Source organism: Grammomys surdaster, unplaced genomic scaffold (assembly GCF_004785775.1).
Source record: "Grammomys surdaster isolate TR1022 unplaced genomic scaffold, NIH_TR_1.0 126660, whole genome shotgun sequence".
Taxonomy (NCBI): domain Eukaryota; kingdom Metazoa; phylum Chordata; class Mammalia; order Rodentia; family Muridae; genus Grammomys; species Grammomys surdaster.
In genome coordinates this window covers 2,128,743-2,150,538 of record NW_021621449.1, presented here as the reverse complement: position 1 = coordinate 2,150,538, position 21,796 = coordinate 2,128,743, and the positions used below count along the sequence as shown (strand labels likewise).

Sequence of the window (21,796 nt, the reverse complement as noted above, 5' to 3'; positions counted from 1 at the left end):
TAAGTAGAGGAAGGTAGGAAGGACCTTCACCTGACCTACATAGATCAAGCAAGGACTGTCCACCTCAGCATATCTAAAGAGACAGGAAGGAACCGTACCTGATCCAGATATAATAAGACATTGTTGTTGCTCACTTCCGTTCTGCTCAAGTGCTCTAATTTTTCAAGCTGAAAATAAGAGAAAACTCCTGTGTTACTGAAAAAGGAAAGACCTTGGTGTGAGAGAAGTAAATGAACTGTGAGACTGCAGGTGATAAAAAGGGGATGTTATTGAATTCACTTAAAGGAATGGGAAGAAACCTTTCCAGTAAGAGTGAACATATATTTAGAAAATTGTGAATTCTATTCTACTAAAGGCCTGACTGAATATGATTTGATGTAGTAATAGGTAGTTTTTAACTTTTGGTTGAACATAAAAACAGTCACCCACTTAGCAGTACTTACCCCATATTCTCTCAGCTCTGCTATCAACTTTACCTTGTTCATTTTCATAGTTCTTAAAACATCTAAAACTACACCTGCAATTTTGGCATTTAATATTTTCTCCGGAGTCATTATTGATCAGGTTGATTGCACTTTAAAAGTTACTGTTAGCTAGATTGTGGACTAGTGGACTCAGACACCTTTCTTATCTTTCTTGTGCTGGCTGCATCACAATCCATGCCTATATCAATCAGTATTTTAAGAACTTCAAGTGTGTTAAGTGAGTGCTAATATTGCTTTGACATGGGTTGACATACTTATGATGGTGTTGGTAGGACCTAGTCTGAGGATACAGAGAATCCAAACATCTCATCCCTGCTTACCTTTTTCACTGTTGGTTTCAATGGGATGAAACCAGATACCATCTTCACATCAGCAATCACCATGTTGGAGGCTGGACGGCTCCCCGTGTAACTACAGACCAGAGAAGCAGACAAGAGTCATTTTAATAGTTTGAATCTTGCCTCCTTTGAGGTCCAGCAGTAATTCCTGATATAGCCTCTGTGATTTTTCCATACCTTAAAAATATATGGACTTTATAATCAAAATAAATAGTCTGCATAACAAAATTAACTGGAGAATGCATTAAATTGACTGGATCTGCCAGGCATGCTGGTGAGATAGCAATCTGCTTAGCTGGTAAGGTGACCTAATATCAAAAGCAAGTATGTATGGAACCTGAGGGCTGATGGCTGACATTGTCCTTTGTCATACACACACGTGCTGACACACACACACACACACACACACACACACACACGTACATATGATGATAAGTCACTCTATGGATTGGATGAATTCTTTCCATCAAGATCCCGTCAGTTCTGCAGTTGGACCCTGTTGCAGGTTATATTTTGTATGAAGTTTTTGATGAGTGTCAGAAGAACTGAATGTCTTTATCTTCAAATAAAAGATAGAATTTTAAAAGACCAAGTAGGCTATTTTTTGTTGGTGAAGAAGAATAACCCATGTTAATGTCTCATGGAAAAGAATAATGTATTATTTTACTATGATAGAGGGCAAGAAAAAACCCTAGAAATAGATTTATTAGAAATCATAATTCTATAATTCTTCATTGTTCACTTAGCTGAAGTTCAGTTTTTTTTTACAAAGCAAAAATGTTAATGAAGACACTCATTTTAGATATCTTCAAACATGTTCTGTATAGAGTTCTAGGAAGATAGCTCTATGGTAGCTGAGAGACAGAGTCAGATGCTCATACAGAGACACACACACATGCCTATCAAATACCTGATTTCTAGTGAGATCTGGAAGCTGTTCTGGCCTTTGGGATTATTACAGGTTAGAGGTGTTGTCTGTACTCGTAGAGCAAATGCAGCCTTCTGCTTCTTCAATTGCATGTTGTATCTCAGCGCAGTCTGATAAGCAGTGAACAGAAATACTTCACCTCCATTGCATTGCGTCCTTGGCTCAATTTTTCCAATTTGAGCATAATGTGTGCAGGTAGTCAAAGTCTTTCCATTTTAGGAAAGGAGGCTCACAGCTGCATACCCACAACTTCCCAGCATCTTACCTGAGCATATACACATCCTTTACCCGACACACTGATGGTATAGTCCCCAGGAATGTCTGGTAATGGGACCTGCTGCAGTAACAGGCGATTACTGTTCTCTACTTTGAACATTTGGGAAAATGACCCTGAAGACTGGATGGTCACCAAAGAAGATTTCTGGCTTCTGGAAAAAGTAACTGCTCCATATTTGGACAGAGCATCGAGGGCCACCACTGTGTCCTGACAGGAATGAATAAAATGTTCAGGATAGCATCCCTTTGGAATTTCTGGAGCTCTTCCCAAAGTTCATTCTAGCTGTGACAAGCTTTCAGGAGATTTTGTCTCTAATTATTTGAGCTCTAGACTTTATTTCAGGCTTTTATATAGAATATATTTGAGAGTCCAAAACATTCACATGTTTTCTCCTCCTTAGAGTATCCTAGCATATGCAAATGAACCCCTACAGCCAGCAGAAAATATAAATACAAATTAGATTTTCCTCCCAGCATTTGTTGTTTTTCTTCCTCTGTCCCAGGTTCCCATGGTTACACCCTCCATCTTCCCACAAAATCACATCCCTGGTCTCCTTAACAAACTTGCTTTTGCCCTTGCTGAGTCATCAAGACATACAAACAACATGGCCAAGTGCCTGTCCTAATTCAGTCTTATTAAATAGAAAAAAAAAAAATCTATGATCTAGTGTTGTTCTTCACTGCCTTGTTCCACAGTGGTATGCTCTGTACAAGTGTACTTCATGCTCCAGGAAGGATCTCTGTAACATGATCCTTCCTTATTCAGGGAGCTCCAGATGCTGTCCTGAGAACAGAGTCCAAAAAGAGAGTAGATGCATGCATCGAGGGTTTTATAATCACAACACTTACAGTTTATTGAAAGGGGAGATAGAAAGAACTGAGCTTCAAAGCAAGGTGGCTAGTATCATGGAAGTTTTCTTTTCACACATTGTATTTCTCCTTTAGAGGACACTACTGTCACACTATATTTCTCTGGAGATTAATTCTGCCCTATATACCCAAAATAAATATAGTTATTATGGTAGATGTATAATTTTGGAGATGGGAGTTATACTGTCTAGATGAAAAATGAATAGTTTACAGTCCTGTCTGTTCCCAAGTTATCAAGAGGTAAAGCAGGGCAGCAGGAACTCTGGATAGCTTTGAGAAAACCTGAGGGTGATATGCCATTCCATAAGATTAAGGAGAGTCTATAAGGAGAAGGGAAACAGCTGTACCTAAGGTCAGTAGGTCAAAAGACATGCCGATTTGCTCTTAGGTTTCCACATGCTGTTCTAGAGTGTAGTAACTATGTCTAGGATTCTGGATAGTCCAGGATTTTTACCATTGTTTTATATTAAGGGTTGGATTTGGGTTAGATGTTCTAGGCAATGTAGGAATGTTTCCGTAACTGTGGTCTGAAGAGAACTCCTGTGGCCAGGAACAGGAACTAGGGCAATTTATTATGGAATACAGGAGCCCTCACTTCCTACAGACACAAAATATCCACAAGTAACATGTCCTTGTTCTTCTCTCCTCTTCCCCTTTCTAAGTTCCCTGGATCTCTTCTTCAAATCCCCTCAGTACATGGGGACTTTGAAGGAAAACCACTGACCTGTGTGGAAGAGAAGCCACCATGGGAATTCTGCTGCTTTGTGAGCCACTTGATGGTGCTCATTGACAAAGTCAGGTCCTCAGGGGCTGGGGCTGGCTGGGCAGTAAGGCAAGCCAGGACAACATAGGAACTCATCTCTACTTCAGCAGAAGAAGCCTGGGGTTTGTACAAACTGTCCTCGAACTTCCTGGGTTTCTGAGGTCTTTCCCAATGGATGGAGTTGTCTTATGGTAAAAATAGAGAAATAATGAAATATCTGAGTGGTCAATGACTGCATGTCCACATGCAGAAAGAAGGAACTGTAAAAATAGAGAAATAATGAAATATCTGAGTGGTAAGTGACTGCATGTCCACATGCAGAAAGAAGGAACTATAAAAGATTTTGGAAGATTTTAAAATTTTCACTCACAAAATGTCCACATTTATTAACCCACAGTAAAAATCTTCAGTTGGTGTTATGGGTCGTGATTGAGAAAAAGTATGGACAAAAATATGTAAGTTATTAACTAAATTGTATCCTCAATGGTGGTCTAGCAGAGTTGGTGAAGGGACAGTAGCCAACAGGATCCTTTTACTCATTAACTCCTTCACATCCAACAAAACCTCACTTGTTCAGCTTTCAAACCAAATGACTACTAAAGTGTTCCAGTGAGGTCAGAGTTGCCACCGAAATAGCAAAACCTCGATGCATCTTTCCTCTTTGTGTTCTTCATAGCCTTTGCTGCTCCTGGTAGGTTTACAGGTAGTAGAGAAAAGCTGGGATTTAAGAACATTCAGCTCTGTAACTGAGTTAGACCTGCATTTGTTCTACTGTGATATTGTATTTGTTGATTTTGGTCACACTATCAGAAAATACCAAACAGAAGGCTTTTGTATAAAAGGAAGACTCATTTCTTAATGGGGCAGCCCAAGGAGAAACCTCAGTGTGCCATAGAGAGGGGACTGACATGAATGCTCTTTCCACACACCATATGCTCCCCTGTTTTCCTTCACTGGAGCTGGATGGAGACAAACATGAGAACACACACACCTACCTTCTTTTATAGCTTCCTTATCAAGTGACTTCAGGATTTGATTTCTCTTATCCTTGTTCCCCGCCAGGGCAAAAGCATAGGCCATCAGTGCCTTGGTGTACACAAAGCTACCATCTCCTCCTTGCTCTATGGTCTTCCAGGATGAATCTAGGCAGCTCAGGGCTTTGGAGATGACAGGATGCTTTTGGCAGAACAAGGAATACTAAGTTATGTGAAAAAGGTCCTAGCAGGTCCCAGTACAAATATGGAGGCTATAGTGTTTATGCTTTTCAAATCAATCCTCCCTCTCCTCCCCTTCCCCCCTTCTCCTCCCTCCCCAATCTTTCTCCATCCCTCCATCACCTTACCCTACTTCCCTCTCCCTTCTTCCCTCTCCCTCCCTGTATTCCTTTCTCCTTTCCTCCCTTACTTCCTCTACCCTCCCCACTCCTCCTCTCCTCCCTTCCTTTTTACTTTCCATTCTTTCTCCCACTCTCTCCTTCCATCTTCCTTCCCTCTCTTTGTCCTTCCCTTTCTCTCCATCCCTTGCTTTTCCTCCTTCTCTTTCTACCTGTTTCCTTCCTTCCCCTCTTATCCTCCTTCCCTTCTTCCCTTCTTTCTTTACTATCTTCTTCCTGTCATTGATTATCTTTCTACCCACTTCTCTATATTTTTGGAGCCATTCCTTGTTGTAATCTACATTCTGTTTAAGATACAGACTAACAGGGACAGTATCAGAGCTTGTGTTTTCAGGTTGATCTTTGTAACATATCCAGGGTTTCATTGAGCAAGTGGATGCTCATTAATGGAATCAGACAAATGCAAAGCATTGAAAACAAAACAAAACAAAATAAAACAAAACAAAACAAAAAGGAAGATGGCACTTGACTTTAGAAAAGTTACAAAGCCACAGGGTTTATACCACTCTTGGATGCTGGAAAAGCAGCATGGCACCTACCGTGTCTGGAAGTGAACTTTCCAGAAGGGCTATGGTTATGTAGGCAGAGAGGGTCATTTCATCATCTACTCCCCCCTGCAAACAAGGAGTGAGATCATCAGAATATACAGCAAGCAATCCATCAACATTGCCTTCCCCGCTCGTGGCCAATCCATGTATTCAACGGAAGTTCCCATTCATATCCCATAATGAAAAAGTACATTCCCAACCTAGAGGCTTATTCCTCCCCATGGTAAGCAGTATGACCTGACTTTAAGGTGTTATTAGATCATCAGTTCAGAAAAGATCACCTTCAACTCATTGTTGAAGAGTGACCCAGAGTTCCGGAAGCAGCCATTGTCCTTCTGCTGCTGGGAGAGCCAGGTGAAGGCTTGGTTGATGTGTGACTCATCAATGAAGATGAAGGCTCGAGCTTGTGCAAAAGACTTGAGCACAAAGGCTGTGAGCCTGATGGGAGAGAGAGGGAGAGTGGGGGATGAAGCTTTAGTTATGAGGCAGCTCCTCCATACATGGGTTTCCAAGGGACCAGTCCACACTCATGACCAATCAGTCTAAGGGTCTCTGAGAAGAACAGATTGACAGTGACTCTAGCTACTCCAAAGAAGTCTTCCATTCCTTGGTCCACTTGGATGGGCACTCACCAGGTGCTTCCTGCTTTCCTTTCTCATTGCTTCTATCCTGCACTCTTTCGTGTTTAAGTGACACACCTGCATGCTTATCCTAGACTTTCCCTACTTCCTGTGATTTCCTTTATAGATAAGAATAATCTTCTTTCCTAAAAACCCCAGCTATATGTTTTCTGCCTCAAAAAATTAAATCCCTCTTCTTGGTTTATCTCTAGTTTATGCCAGTCTCTTTTTCCTCTGTCACCTGTTGGTCATTTGTGTATTTTTATCTCAATAACACAGTCTTTTTGTTTTGTTTTGCTTTGTTTTATTTTTTAAGTTACTGAATACTTTTTTAAAAAAGACTTATTTATTTATGTATGTGAGCACACTGTTGGTTTCTTCAGACAAACGACAAGGGGGCATCAGAGCCCATTATAAACGGTTGTGAGCTACCCTGTGGTTGCTGGAAAATTAACTCAGGACCTTTCGAAGAACCCTCAGTGCTCTTTACCACTGAGCCATCTCTACAGCCATCAATAATACATTCTTATGCAATGCAAGGTCACATGAAGAATGGCATCAGCTTTTCAAATCTCAGTTATGAGCATCTTTGGATGCTCAGCCAAATGTAGCCAGGCATTTACTGATGAATGTGATCTTGTAGAGAAGTGAAAACACCAGCTTACTGAAGACAGTAAAGCACATGGTACAGAGTCAAAGCAGATGAGCCTTGAGGGGATCTTATTCCTGCAATCTATGACTTGTGTTACCTCAGACATGTCCCTCTCAGGTCCAGGCATCTGCTAGACTCCCATGAAATAAGATGAATGTATAGCTGCTGTGAAGAACAAGAGTTGTACAAGGCCTGGCATAGAGTGGACTTTTCTTACCAAGTGTTTCCTTGACTCTGGCCAAATTGATCCCCGAAGGCACTGTAGGAGCCATCCTTGTGTTTGTAGTTCAGCTCCCTCTGATAACCTGGAATAGAAGGCTTTGGGTGTGTTCTGAAGACACTGATTCATCAGAGAATGGAAAGCAGTAAATCTGAAATCAGAGAGACCCTCACGAAACCTCCTTATAGGACTGACCGAGAACATTGCTCAGCTCTCTCCTCCAATGCTAAGCCCATTTCTAGACATTTCTAGAGAGAATATTTATAAGAACCAGGTGTAGTTTCTGAGCCTTACTGACCAGCTCTGAGGAAGTCAAGGGCCTTGGACTTGATCTTCGGAGTCAGCTGGTTGGTTTCATTCAGATATTTCAGTACGTAGATGTTGGGAGCAAAAAGGACCATGTTCTGCTCCCCACAGCCATAGGGCATCTGGAGAAGATTTTGCGTGTTTTTTATAGCTGAACTCAAGATATCACCTGGAAGTGAGAGGCAGGACATCAGAATTGCCATTTTCTTCAAGAGCAAAATGCCATCTTCAATAAAACCACTTCTCAGTGATGTCAAGAAATTTTATGGGTTATGTGTGCTGGAACCCAGTGGGTATAGCAGTATATTTTCTTCTATATTAAACTCGGTATTTTGGGAGGAGCTAATGTGGAAGTAGTAAGGAGAAGGAAGATGAGGAGCTAGGAAAAAAAAAGTGGAGAGAGAGGGTGAATGGCAGTGGATGTACGTGTGTCTCCAGCAGTCTAAGGTAGTTGAAATATCTAAGTTAGGTATCGGGTAACACCTCTAATTGTGTCGGCTCCTTGTTATTTGAGCATTATCAAATATATAAATTTATTATATAATCTTTCAACATTAGAGTCTCATTTCTTCTGGGTAGCTCATGGATGGGGGAAGGATCTGGGCTCAGGCCAGCCTTGTAGAGACAGTTTTGAAGATTGGCAGAGCCATATCCCATGCTGGCATCTAGTGGATGCCAGGGCCAGTGTTTCTGGCTAGCCATTTCTAGCTGTGGCACACCAGTGGCCTCTGGCCTCTTCCAGCTGTGGAGCCCTTGGCTTCAAGTCTTGGATCATGGTGGCTTGAGCTAGGCAGAGATTCTGCCATTTAGATGGTCGGCCCACACAGCCCCATTTATTAAATATTACCAGTATTATTTAGTTGGTATTAAGGATGTTAAAGAGATCAAGTGTAGTAGTTCAGACTCTACATTTGGAATCGTGGTGGGGACAGGGCAGGGTTAGTGACTATGTTCCAAGTCTCCCAGGGATGAATTGACTCACCCATCACAGAGAAATGGGCTCTGGCTGAATCCTTCACTACTGTTGGTGGGAGCACCAGGGACAATTTTTCCGATACCTCTGCATCTTAATAAGCAAAACAAACCGGTAGATGATCATCTCTGTTCTCTGCACATCTAAAGTGCCCTGAGATCACTGGATTCAGAACCGTGTCTTAAGCTCTGAGTTCTTGCCTCCCTAGGAAAACTGACCTGGATGTAAATATCACAAATCCACATTTCCTGGTACCACAGGCTTTTCAATCTCGATTGCCTTCCCTTTCATCACCCATTGCTTTGAAACAAATCATTTGTTCAAAATGGAATGTCTGAGCCTCTGGGATCTGTGTTCCTCTACTTCTATCAGTTCCTTAATTAGTTATTTTAATAAACACATGAAACTGTCTTATTGACTGAATTTTGGTTTAGGAAAATCCTGTGTGTGTGTGTACACATTAACATAAGTTAGTGTTTTCTGGGAATGGAGACCTTCGATTGAGAAAATGCCTCCCTAACCCTTGGGCTGTAAGCCAGTCTTGAAGCTTTTCTTTTTTAGTAATAGATGTGGCAGGTCCTGGCCCAGTGTCCACCATCTGTGGTGTATAAGAAAGCAAACTGAGCAAGGGCAGAGCAAGCTAGGAAGCTGCACCACTCCACAGCTTTGGCTTCAGTTCCTGCTTCCAGATTCCTGCCCTGACTTCACTTCATGATGGACTGTGGTCATGTAAGCTGATCAACTCTCAAAGTAGCTTTTGGTTATGGTGTTTTAGAAAAAGAATGGAACCCTAAAACAAAGCAATATGTGACTAAACATCTCATATGTCAGAATAAAGGAATGGTGAAATCGTGAGCCTGCTTTTGTTCTTCCTGTTCCCTGAGTTGCTTGGAAGGCTCTCTGATCTCTTCCATGCAGCTGTCATTGATGCTTTCCTATGGCAGGGATAGTAGGTAGATTACATTATAATCAGTAACTATGAGGGGAAGCAGAGTTGACCAGTGGAAAGAAGAGGGCTTTTGCTACTCTATCTTTGGCTCTTTAAAAAAAATTATCTCCAGTGACCCCTTTCCTGTTCTTTCTTTCATGGAAAACATTTAAAGTATTTTAGTATTATGTGATGACTTTCTTCTGTAATAGGATCTCTTACATTAGTTTACCTGTTTAACAAAGAAATTTTCTTTAACCTCATTTGTTAACATGCATATAATAGTAGGTTCTACATTAAATTAAAGTTATTACTCTAACTTCTTTATTCTTTTGACAAATATGTTTTGAGTAGACACTACAAGCACTTGCTAACAGAGGTGCTGCAATGCTCATTATTGTAAGTGGACAGTCCCTGACCTTATGCTTGTCCATCCTAGAGGGCAGTGAGCTTCCTCTTGTGTGATATGTTGCTATATTTCCTTTGAAATAGTTAGCTTCCAGTGATGAGCAGGGATAAAAAAGTAAGGCATAAAAACAAGCACTAGAGGAAAATGTTATGCTAAGTACATACCATGATTTAGCTTGGCTTATGTATGCAATTTTTCAGCCATATAAATCTTTGTTTTTATTTATGGTCTAACACAAAAAATGTGGTTCTTTCCAGGATATTTTATATATTCTCACCCTCGCTTTTTAGAGAAAATCTCAACTGTGACTTCAGTCATTTTTTTCTATAACTTTCTAACTATTGAGATTGAGGAAGAGGCTTCTGTATTCTAAAAATAAAAAGGGCTATAGTGAACCATGAATTCCCAGGCGAGCAATACTCTTTAGACCTGCATCAGGTAAATTATGATCATAATTTATGAGACTTGGTTTTGTTGGTGTTTTAGGGTTTATAAGGTATACAGTATTCTGATTTTCTTATAGGAATATTGAAAGATCTCTAAGCAGGCATCTTAAGTCACTATCTCATTGCAGTTTTGAAAGGTTCTCACCTGATGGGCACAACAGTGAGCTGAAGGTATGCTCTTTCTTGATTCCTTCAGGCTTGGACAAAAAGATAGGAAATTCAGACATGAGAAATCAAACACTGAGTGTGCAAACACAGAATTGCTGAAGGCAGTTATTGTTTTGTTTTGTTTTTTGAGAGACAGCTTTACTTGTGAGTCCATGGGCTGGAATGGCTTCATCATGTGAGAATTTGGGCATGCTAGCTCAAAAAGAAACCCATAGGGAAAGATAATAAAGAAAAAGGGGTGGGGCATAATCAGAAGAAAGAGATATAGCCTTGAGAAGATAAACTGTCTTAGATTATCTTCCCTGCTCCCAAAGCTTCAGTTGAAAGACTAGTAAGGGAAAAGAGAACAGAACATATATGGGTTTAAAGCAGGGCTTGCCAGCTATGTTCTATCTCAAAGTTGTATTTTATTATCTTTTATTATTCATCTAAATATAGTCAGCATTGCTCCATTTTCTGGACTCAGCACACAGCCAACTGAGGAGGGTTACTCACCTCAACTATCAGGACTTTGACTACTGTGTCCTTTCTCCCAGTTTCAGGAACTGTGGCTGCCTCAGAACCACAGGGTTCTGGGGAATGTTGTGCTTCCACAGACACCGAGAAATTCACATTCCCTGAAACAAATGGTCCAGAGAGCTGAGCTCAGATCTGCCTGGAACCTGGCATCCACCAAGCCCCAAGATCTGCAGGGTATCCTCTGTTCTAGGGGTGGTTCAAGAGCGTGTCTTATAGTTAAGAAGGTGGTTAGCACACGCCAGCAGCAGCCATAACTGTGAGCTTCCGCTTGGGGACCCAATGAGAAGAAAGTAACTGAAGAAACTTCCTACACTCATCTTTTCTGGGTAGAGCCCCCTTACAAAATTTTCACTCACCTAAAGTTTTGGGAGTTACCAGCCAGGATGAGGTGTGCCTCCCATTGGCACTAAGGCAGTAAGAATCTTGGTCTTTTCCTACTGGGACAGCTGTGAAATCAGGAGAGGCTTCCAGCTGCACACCCATCTGTGACCCCACAGGGAAAAAGAAAGAGTAAATAAATAAACAAATAGATAGGTGTCACTGTGAAAGGACAAGGTGTTATGCTTGGGAGTAGGTAGGCAAAAGAGTCTAAAGGTGAATTGTGTTAGAAAGAAAAGAGGTCAGGATATGGTTGGAAAACATGCCTAAAATATCATGTAAGTTGACATAGAAGGCTTGCATAGATTTCTTCAACACATACCTGTCCAGAACTATATTTAACTCTCATCTATATATTATCTACACAAGCCATCAAGGAGATAATTACATATTTTTCTACTTTTATTGTTTTATTTTGATGACAGAAGTACATTTATCATACTAGATTTCTAACTACTATTTTGAAGTATACACCTACCTCTAACAAAAGCAAAATCCATTGTAAAACAATAGGCCATTTTATCCTGACAACAACCCCCTATATCTATGTGGACCATGTGCTTTGATTGTATACAGAGGCTACATGGAATATCCTATTTCTGTCAGTACAGTTTGTCTGTTTAAATACTGGCAACATCACCTAATTTTATGTAGTGTCTATATTGTTAAACAACTCTTTGCTCTATATATGTAGCTAGAGTCTGGGAATTGTTCAAGCATTTGGAACCACTTTGCTGACCTTTCCAATACAATCTCTTCTCCACTTTCTTTCTTCTTTTCCTTTAAGTCTTAGTTATAATTTACACACACTAATTGCCCTCTTCCCCTCTGGTCATGATTAATTCAGAAAGGTGTTCACCCGCATGCTTGCAGGGAGGTAGTTCATCACAGTGGCTTTGAGCATGAAGGTTTCTCCACGGATCACAGAGTAGGGCATTGTCAGCTCCACAAAGAAGGGCTGGAAGGCTTGGAGAGGTGCCACTGATGAGAGGCCAAGGCCAGTATCATTGGACAGGCAGAAGGCTCCAGCCTTCCATTCAGTGATGGTGTCAGGGACTGTCATTTCCACTTCAGCCACGCCTGAGGAGCTGGGAGAGTGAATGTAAAGCACAGAAAGTGAGCACATGAATTTGTTAACTCTGAGATGGTAACTCTGAGTGTGACAATATACCATTTCTTTGAGTCCTTCAGTGGAATGATAGGAAGGGAACAGAACAAACGTGACTCCAGATGGCAAAATGAAAGGTCTTTTTCTTTTCTTTTTTTTTTTTTTACTTTGAAAATTTCTTTCTTTTTTTTATAATTCATTTTTTCTCAAATCGTAATTCATTCACACAGGGGTTATAAACACAGAAAGGCAGGATGTAGGGAAGGGAATGAGAATGGAGTGTGGGTGTTCAGGGGGAATACAGATATCTTCAGAACCGGGTATCGGCTGGGTGGAGGTTCAGGAGACAAATCACTATGACTCTGCCTATGACTCGCTTGTCCTTATCTAAGTTGGTATTGTCTGCCAAGGCTACCTATTTACAAGGTCTATGACTACTCAAGCTTGTAAATTTCCACAAAAGCTGCCAGTTTACATTAGCTTATAGCCATCTGTTTCAATGTTTTTCCACTGAGACCCAAGACTTTGTGTTAGTATACATGTATGACAGGCCTATTGCTGATTTTAGGCCTATACTTAGAGAAGGGAGGAGATGTCAGGGGCAGCCCTGCTTACACACTGAAAGGTCTTTTTCTAATATTGTTTTACCAACTCAAGTCATAGTCCTACAGCATCTCAAAGTTCATAGGTTAGTTGAAATCTGAACATAGATGTAAGGTTTTTCTCTGAATTTCAATCTTCAAAATATCACAAAACAGTTTTATGACTTATATTATCTATTCCACATACAAGACCCATAGTCTACTTCATGTAAGACTGCCTCACCTACTACTCAGTAGTTTTAACTATCAGGAAGGTACATAGTAGTTTTTATGGGCATATTATAGGAGCATTGAAAATACATGTATTTTATAGTTGATGGGTTGAAATGCTATGGTCTTCTAAATGACCAATTTCCTTTGCTTATGATAAATATTAGAGAAACACAAGAAAATAAGAAAAATTTTATACCCAGCCCAAGTTATACAAAAGAAAATCACTTACTTTACTGTGACTATATCCCAGACCCATGTTTCAGGAAAATATTTTCGAATGCTCTCAGTAAATGGATCTTTAGGTGATGGATCTTTACGTGGTGGCTTTTCAGGTGGTAGATCTTTATTTGCTGCCAAGCTGAGAGTTTGATCATAATCCTCCTCAGGTACTATGAATTTACAATGGAAGAAATGGAAATGTACTTGAATACAATGGAACATAATGGTGCAATGTAAACATAGCTTAATTTTTAGTTTCTTCTTAACTGTTAAACACCATTATGGTTAAACTGGAAATAATGGGTTGAATCACTCATTTTGGAGCAGACAGGGTGACATTTTTTATCAAAGGTGAAATCTCCCCCTAGAGTAGTTGAAGTTGGAAGGAACCATAATGCGTACTTTCATGGGTTGGATATTGGATAGTTAGTGAATGTTTACATATATAATGTGCCCCCCAGGAGGAATGAAGATCCACAATATGATTTTAAATAATAGATCTTGTGGCTACAATGAGAATCAGTCCAGCCAAGGGCTGAAGGATGTCTACATTATCAGCAGCAGTATTCTTGCAATTTTTTTTCTTAAGCTCTGTAGGTTTAACCTAGTATTTTTACAGGTTTTCAATTTGTATTAAAACTGAAAGAGATATGAGTACAAACTCTTGGGTTAGAAATAGGAAGTTTATTACCCAATAACCATAGCATTGGCTTGGGTTTGTATTGGCAAGAAACGTAGGATTTAAAGCTGGCAATGGAGTGTTTGTACTCTGCTTTTTTTTTCAAGAAGAAGTACACATGTAGTTTTAGTTAGGGCTTCAATTAATTATTTCCCAACTGACTTCTAAGCATAGAAAATCTCTCCCAATTTCTTAGTTCATATACCCACACACAGAGCTTCATTTCTGTAGGTCCTTCTCTGTGACAGCCACAACCTGTAACCTGACCTCAGTGTTTCTATTTGCCTTCAAGAACTAAGTGTTTTCTAGTGTTTTAAGTTCATCACCCATTACATTAACAGGGATAGTTGCTCAATTATTCCATTGTCTAGAGTAGTCACAGTGCCTCAGGCCATGTTGCTTTTAGAAAGTTGTGAACATTTTTCAATTTCCATTCAAATCAGTATGAGGGAAATTAAAATAGTCCAGTCAGAATAATGTTTTAATTTATGTTAACACAGATATAAAAATAACTTTTAGTATTTAGAATATAAATAATAATAAAGATAGTGTTTCCTGCTTTCAAGTTATATTACAGAGGTATAGTAATAAAAGTATCATGGTAAAAGCACAAAAATAGACATGTAGATCAATGGAAAAAAACATAAGAACCAATCACACTCATGTAATCACAGGCATTTGATAGTGGACATAGATGCCAAGACATACACCAGAGGAAAGACAGCATCTTCAATAAATAATGCTGGAATAACTGGATGCTCATACATAGAAGAATGAAATTAGACCTATATCTATGACCCTGAACAAAAATCAGCTTCAAATGCATCAAGGACCTCAACATGAAACAGGAAACTGCTAGGGGAAGAACAATAGGCAACAACCCTACAAAATACATGTGTAAAAAAAGGACTGTGAATGAGACTCACTCACTTAGAAATCAAGATAAATGCTTGACAAATGGGACCTCACAAAACTGAAATGCTTTTTGCACAACTAGGGAACGTTCAATTGAGTGAAATGGAAGCCCAGAAAGTGGGAGAAAATCTTTGCTCACTATAAATATGATAAAGGATAGATACCCCAACTATATAAAGAACTCAAAAACCAAAGAGTCAAAAAAACAAACAGCACAACTTAAAAAATGGGCTGTGGATCTGAACAGTGGGTTCAAAAGAAATTTTCAAAGGTTAAGACATATCTTCTAACAGGGTTTGTTATGCAGGCAATTAGGGAAATATAAATTAAAACAACTCAGTTTCCATCTCATTCCAGTCAGGGCAGCTAAAGTCACCAAAATAACTGACAACAAGTGCTGGAAAAGATACAGGGAAAGGGAACCCTCATTCAATGTTGGTGGGGATGCAAATGGTGCAGTCACTCTGAAAGGGACTCAGATGAGAGGGAGAGGGAAAGATTAAATTGTTCCTTGGTTAATATATGAGTCTGCATGCACCCTTTGACATAAGTGAATTTTTTCTTCCTATCCTCAACTTAATTTGTAATGCCTGATTTTTCTGTCTCTTTCCTGTATAATGCTTAGGGAACTCTCTTCACCTCTCATGACACATCTACAGAAGCTCTTCCCACTTCATACAATGATCCTATATCACAATAACTGTTGCATTTTGTCTTATTTTAACATTGAAGGGAGGACCACCAGACTTTAACTTCTTTGTCGTACCAGCATACATCTGGGCACATTTTTCTCCAGTAAGCTTGGGATTTTTCCTCTTACTTGGATGCTATACATGCAGTACAATTTTATTTTACCAGCTTTGATAAATAATTCACATTTATTTTGTTCTGAAAATACTGATTTGTTATTTTACCTGACATTTGAACCATGTAAACCTCATAACAAAATGTAGGATATTTGATCTTCAAGTTTGTGAGTGCCGTTAAACCCATGTCCTGGAAAGAAAAGTATTAATCAAGTGAGATACATCAAAGTTCTGAAAAAAGTATGTTTAAAATTTGCAGTAAACATTTTACATATAGTGTTACATGTTCAAGTAGAATTGCTATTCAAAATGTGTGTCTCATACTCATGAGGGAGTATAGTGAGGAACACAGAATTCATAATGAGGCATATGTACAGGCCTTCTTTCTGATGCAAGGCTGTTATTTTTTGAAGTCACTCATAGCCATGCATGGTGGCACACACACCTTTAATCCCAGCACTTAAGAGGCAGAGGCAGACAAATCTCTGTGAGTTTGAGGCCAGCCTGGTCTACAGAGTGAGAGCCAGGACAATCAGAGCTGCATAATGAGAGCCTGTCTGAAAAATCATTAATATGACAACTACTACTACTACTACTGCTACTAAGCAGTTGTCTCCCACTCTGTGTCAGTTTCCGCAATAGAGGGAGACAAATAGTCTAGACTGGCCACTTTCCAAGATGTAGATTTACATGTAAGGTGGGTGGTCTGCCAGTGACTCATATCCTTGGTCTAAGCCTGAAATTCTTTACTAATGTAGCATCTCATTAAACCTAAATAATTCACAGACCAGGATGCCGATAGATAATAGGGCTTACCTCCACATATCTGTAGACATCCATCTCTTCTCTTTGTCGGAATGAGTTTGGTTGCTCATTAGTTTCCCAGGTTCCGTACCACACACAATCATCTTCTTCAGACGGGTCGGAACTTGGGATGAATTTCTTGTGCTGCATACCAGGCAGATCGTATATCTGTAAGAGACAGGAGATGAGGAGGGCATGTGAGGATTAGCATTGGCTGACATTGTGGTTCCTGAGTTGACTAACTGGTTGGATTCTTCAAGATACTCACACTCGGACAAAAAAATAATAATGACTGTGATCACTACAAATATTCTTGAATGTTCAAGAATAGCTGTCCTCATCAAAAGTACAGGCATCCAGGGCATGAAGAGGACATGGTGGGGGGAGCAAGGGAACTCCACCCTCCATTTTAAATAACTTTTGTGTTTTTAAATGAATTCCGTGTATTTATCAGCTAAAATAAGTAATCTCTTGTTTGATAGATATGGGGAAAGTAAAATACAAAATAAAAAACATTTTAGCAGGATACTTTCCAAGGAATTTTCTGCATGTGCATGATAACATCTCATCATTAAAGTTAAATTAAATATTGGTTTAATTTACATGTTATTTAAAGACTGGTAAATTCCCAGCATTATATGGACTAAGGATTTCTGTTTTTAAATTTACAAATCTATTGTACATTCTAAAACATTCTATTAGCCAGTGTCAATAATAATTTTTACACTATTTGAGTGATCATATAATTATTCCAAATAAGCCCCATTTTTAATTCAATAAAAAGAAGAGTTTTACTATCATTTTCTTTTGCAAAACCCTTGTAAATAGTATATGGTTTCATTTGTGATTTTGAGAATTTTCAAAACAATTGAGAACCTTGCATTTTAAAATATAAAATTTTAAATCATTCTATACTTTTTTCTTATTTGGGGATCTCTTGAGATGTGCAAAATTCTATTTGTATAAATGGTTTCCTTTGACTCCCACATGCAGTGTGACTCTGAAAAGCTCCACTATGAGCATCTTAAGGGGACAAGACACTCCTGGGGCAGGACAGCTGAAGTAAGAGCACAGAGGCTTTGCAACTCACAGTTTTCTGATCCGTTCTTCAGGATATTATAATGAAATGCTCCCTTAGAGACGCTGCCAGCATTAAATGCAGTATTTGTACACTCAAGAGCCCTAGTGGGTGAACAATCACTGTTTCATCAGAACCGGGGTCACTTCCGGTCTCTTCTGACCTGTTTTGGACAGAGGCTGAAGGGACTCACCAAGGAAGGGGAGAGCTCAGCCTCGGGTTTCAGGAGCAGCACGCTTTGGTCCACAGCTCTCAGGCCACAGAGGGACTGAGGAGAAGCTGTGACCCTCAGATGGGTTTGTGAGCCAGGAAGACTCTGAGATGAGCTGAAGCTCAGGTACACCTGGGAGAAGGAAAATCAAGCTTAGCGGGGGGTTTCCTGCTTCTCCAGCCCTGAAACCTGCAGGGCTGAGTCATCCTGGAACTCTGCCCACGTATCTCTGTTTCCACATTATGAATACTGTCAGAAGCACAACTGAGGTTCCTTGCTTTCCTTTCTCCCCTGGGATTGACTTAAGAAGACAATAAGTGTGTCAATCAAACTCTGAAGCAATAAAAGACAATTTCAGCTCCCTGAAATGTTTAAAAACAGTTCATTTTTGGTGTGTGTGAACATGTATGTGGCTGTGTTGTTATGCACATGTGTGCTCAGGTGTATGTACCCATGCACCCAGCAGAGGCCAGAGGAGGATGTGGGTGCCTTGCTTCTACTCTCTACCTTATTCTCTTGAGAATATCCCTCATAATCCTGGAACTAAACTGGCAGCAGGCAAGTCACAGCAATTCTCCTGCCTCTAGCCCCCACAAAATTGGGTTTATAGGGCGCTTTGGTTGTGATGGCTTTTATAAGCATGCTAGAATCAGAATTCAGTGCAGCAAGTGCTATTACCTACTGAGCTATCTCTGCAGCCCTGAAGTAACACTCCCTCCCTCTCTTCCCATCTTCACTTCTTTTCCCTCTCCGCCTATCTCCCCAACTCCCCTCTCTCCCACTCTCTCCATTTCTGTCTCTGTTTCTTTCTCTCTGTATTTCTCCTTCCCTCCCTCTCTCCTTCCCTCTTTCCTTTCTTCCCTCTGTCCCTCCCTCTGTCCCTCCCTCCCTCTCTCCCTTCCTCCCTCCCTTCCTCTCTCCCTCCCTTCATCTTTCTCTGTCTCTCTGTCTGTCTCTAACTTTGTCCCTCCCTCCCTACCACCTTCACGACTCCCCCTCTCTCTGGTGAAGTTTTTTGAGACAATGTTTCTTGTGTAGCCCTGGCTGTCTTGAAACTCACTCTGTAGACCAAGGTGGCCTTGAACTCAGAGATCTGCCTGCCTCCCAAGTGCTGGGACTCACACTATAAGCAGCCAACAAAGTTACCCATTTTAAAGAACTTTTTCATGATGAATCTTATACCTGGGGTGGAAAAAACAGTATTCTAATTGGAAATACATCTACATCTGCCTCTCTGGCTACCAGATCATCTGCCATTCACCTTCATCTCATAATGCTTTCTATCTATTTCAATCCTGCCACTGAAGCAAACTGCCATACACTGGGTTGTATTGAAAGAGGCTGATTAAAGCGGATCAGAGGTGTGGGTAACTACTCTAAAGTAAGAAAAGCATAGATACTAACCAACAGACATAGTTTCAAATGCCTAATGTTCACAGGAACTGAAGATCTATGATGCAGCACACATTCAAAATGCGGTGTCAGAAAATTTAAGGGTATTATGTGCTTATCACACATATAGAAAAATCATAACGAAAAACTTGAGGGAAAATAAATATACTAACAACTGATAGGCTTGGATCCTATGATTGGTCTCATGTGGGACTCTGTAACATTAAGGGTCTTTGAGATAGCTCAGTGGGTAAAGGTATCTGCTGACAAGCTTGTTGAGCTGAGCTTGACCTTTCAGACTCATGAGGAAGGAGAACACAGACTTCTAAAACTTGTTCTCTTTCCTCCACGTGTGCACATTCAGATGCACATGTGCACCTGCAGATAGATACAATAAAAATGTAAGTTATACAACTTTAAATTAGTTATTAAGGATTCGGTTCTCCTCTCTTGCTCTCCACTTCCTTGCTTCTTCTCTCTTAAACCTCAAACCATGTGTGTGATTTGGGAATTGAAATCTGGCACTCTGGTACTGTCCACATCTTTGCCACTGAGGCACACACCAGTGACTGGGTTTAGCATTTTCATCCGAAATCTGTGTCTTTAAGACTCCCCCCACCTTTTAAATAGAAATTTTAGGTAACAAATCCCTCACTTTGTTGCGAAGACACTTTTCAACTTTAAAGGTTGCAGAATCTGCAATCACTTCTCCATCAGGCAGGATGGTGTAGATGAGCATTTTAGCCATGGGGACCATGCTGAACTCCACAGGGATCTCCAAGGCAAAGCTGCCTTTTACTTCAGCTGGAGGGAATGGGAAGAGATGGTTATGGGTCAGACTACTGACAAGAAAACCCAAATAACTGAACACAGGGATTTGAAGGACTGTCTGTATGTGTAAGACAGTCTTCCTGTCCTGCAGTTGGTTGTTTGCATGCTAATGATCTCAGGAGGATATCACAAAGATGTTTTCCACCAAGATGTACTCTGTCAAAAGTTATCTTGGTTATTTATAGCTAGACATATGCTAACCTCTTATCTCTTTTATACCTTAGCGTCCCAAACAGCATGTTAGATATTCCTGTTATAAAAAGGGAAGAGACAACCTTGGCTGATGTCTCACTTATTATTCAGGTAAAAGGAAGACTAACAGAAAGGAAAGCCTGGTACTTGGGAAGCTGAAAATTAATAATTATCTCAGAGGACCAAGCCACATTTGGTAATAATAAGTGTATCTTTGGTATTAAACTTTTTCTCAATGCATTGTTCACAATATTTATATCTCTTGAGAGAAATTTATGTACTTTTGAAGTTTCTCTTATTGTTTCTCAAGATGAGTGCCATGATTCCTACTTAGTGTTTGTTGAAGAACTAACTGCATATTTTATTAAATAGCTAAATAGTTTTTATAATTGGTCAATAACAGGGAAACCAATTTTCAGTTAATTTGTTGAGCGTTCACTGACTATCTACCACTTCTAGAAATTACGGGAAAGATATCTCTGACTGTATGGAGTAAGCAGGTTTACATCTAAAACTTGCTATTAGCCAGTGTCAATAATTATTTTTAAGCTATTAGAGTAATAGCTAATAGCATAATTATTCCTAATAAATCCTGTTTTTAATTCAATATAAAGAAGAGTTTTCCTGAACTAAATTGAGTGAGACTCCTGTAAATAGTATACGATTTCAATTGTGCTCCATGTAGTTGATTTGTCCGTCAACAGAAATGAATATTAAAAGGTTAAGTATAGAACCCGTGTTTGCATGTGGTAAGTGCTCTTTGGAAGGAAAGGATGGCAAGATCAGAGCATCGAGATTACCAGGATTCAGTGGTAACTTGGGATCTTAATAGGAGCGGGTGCAAGAGGCCCCATTAAGGGAGTGACAAGTGCATCACATTTTAGTAGGACTGAGTAAATATCACCAGGAGATGATAGGGTAACATCACTCACAGAGTCACAGCAGCTATGGTTCCATGCCCATGACCTTACCAACAACAAGTCATTCAGCATTCCAGTAGGAAAGGGAAGGGGTTTGTAAAGACCCATTTTAGCTGAGGAGCTATTGACAGTTGATGGCTGCTGAGGGGAGGAAGAACCAGATTTTTTCATTGATGAAGTCCCTAGTAGATTGTCCATGTTTCATGGGTTGGCCCAATACCTCATCATGTGTGGGTAACACTAACTGAACTCAATATGTTTAAAAAAAATAAGCATATAATAGGGAAGGAGCCTGGTTTGGTAGGCATGGAGGAATCGGGTGGGGGGAGGGAATCAGTGGGGAGAGGTTATGACTAAAATACATTGTACCAATATATGCAACTTTCAAAGAATAAATAAACTGTCTTTGAAAGTAAAAATAAAGAAAAGAAGAGATAGGTCAGAAGTTAAGATCACTTGATGGACTTCTAGAAAACCCAGGTTTGATTCCCAGCACCCATACCAGGATGCTCAAAACTCTGTAATTCTGGATCCAGGATATCCAGGAGATCTGATGCCTCTGGCATGTGGTTATCTACATCCACCTCACACACAATTTAAAAATAA

The 21,796-nt window shown here is 40.0% G+C and overlaps 1 protein-coding gene across 2 annotated transcripts in view; it reads right to left on the bottom strand.

Annotated features, from left to right (window-relative positions):
- Window positions 1–21,796, bottom strand: part of LOC114615334 (murinoglobulin-1-like) — a 55,589-nt gene that overhangs the window by 2,412 nt on the left and 31,381 nt on the right. For both annotated transcript variants that reach the window (XM_028761051.1, XM_028761052.1), the window contains exons 14-33: window positions 19,903–20,051; window positions 17,838–17,987; window positions 16,579–16,734; window positions 15,871–15,952; window positions 13,373–13,532; window positions 12,080–12,308; window positions 11,199–11,325; window positions 10,819–10,940; window positions 10,301–10,352; window positions 8,382–8,465; window positions 7,392–7,568; window positions 7,091–7,178; window positions 5,883–6,039; window positions 5,593–5,667; window positions 4,656–4,836; window positions 3,622–3,845; window positions 2,017–2,235; window positions 1,734–1,861; window positions 806–896; window positions 99–167 (exon numbers count right to left, since the gene is read on the bottom strand). In XM_028761051.1, coding sequence (XP_028616884.1) covers window positions 99–167; window positions 806–896; window positions 1,734–1,861; window positions 2,017–2,235; window positions 3,622–3,845; window positions 4,656–4,836; window positions 5,593–5,667; window positions 5,883–6,039; window positions 7,091–7,178; window positions 7,392–7,568; window positions 8,382–8,465; window positions 10,301–10,352; window positions 10,819–10,940; window positions 11,199–11,325; window positions 12,080–12,308; window positions 13,373–13,532; window positions 15,871–15,952; window positions 16,579–16,734; window positions 17,838–17,987; window positions 19,903–20,051 — 2,720 coding nt within the window. The remainder of the gene's footprint in view (window positions 1–98; window positions 168–805; window positions 897–1,733; window positions 1,862–2,016; window positions 2,236–3,621; window positions 3,846–4,655; window positions 4,837–5,592; window positions 5,668–5,882; window positions 6,040–7,090; window positions 7,179–7,391; window positions 7,569–8,381; window positions 8,466–10,300; window positions 10,353–10,818; window positions 10,941–11,198; window positions 11,326–12,079; window positions 12,309–13,372; window positions 13,533–15,870; window positions 15,953–16,578; window positions 16,735–17,837; window positions 17,988–19,902; window positions 20,052–21,796) is intronic.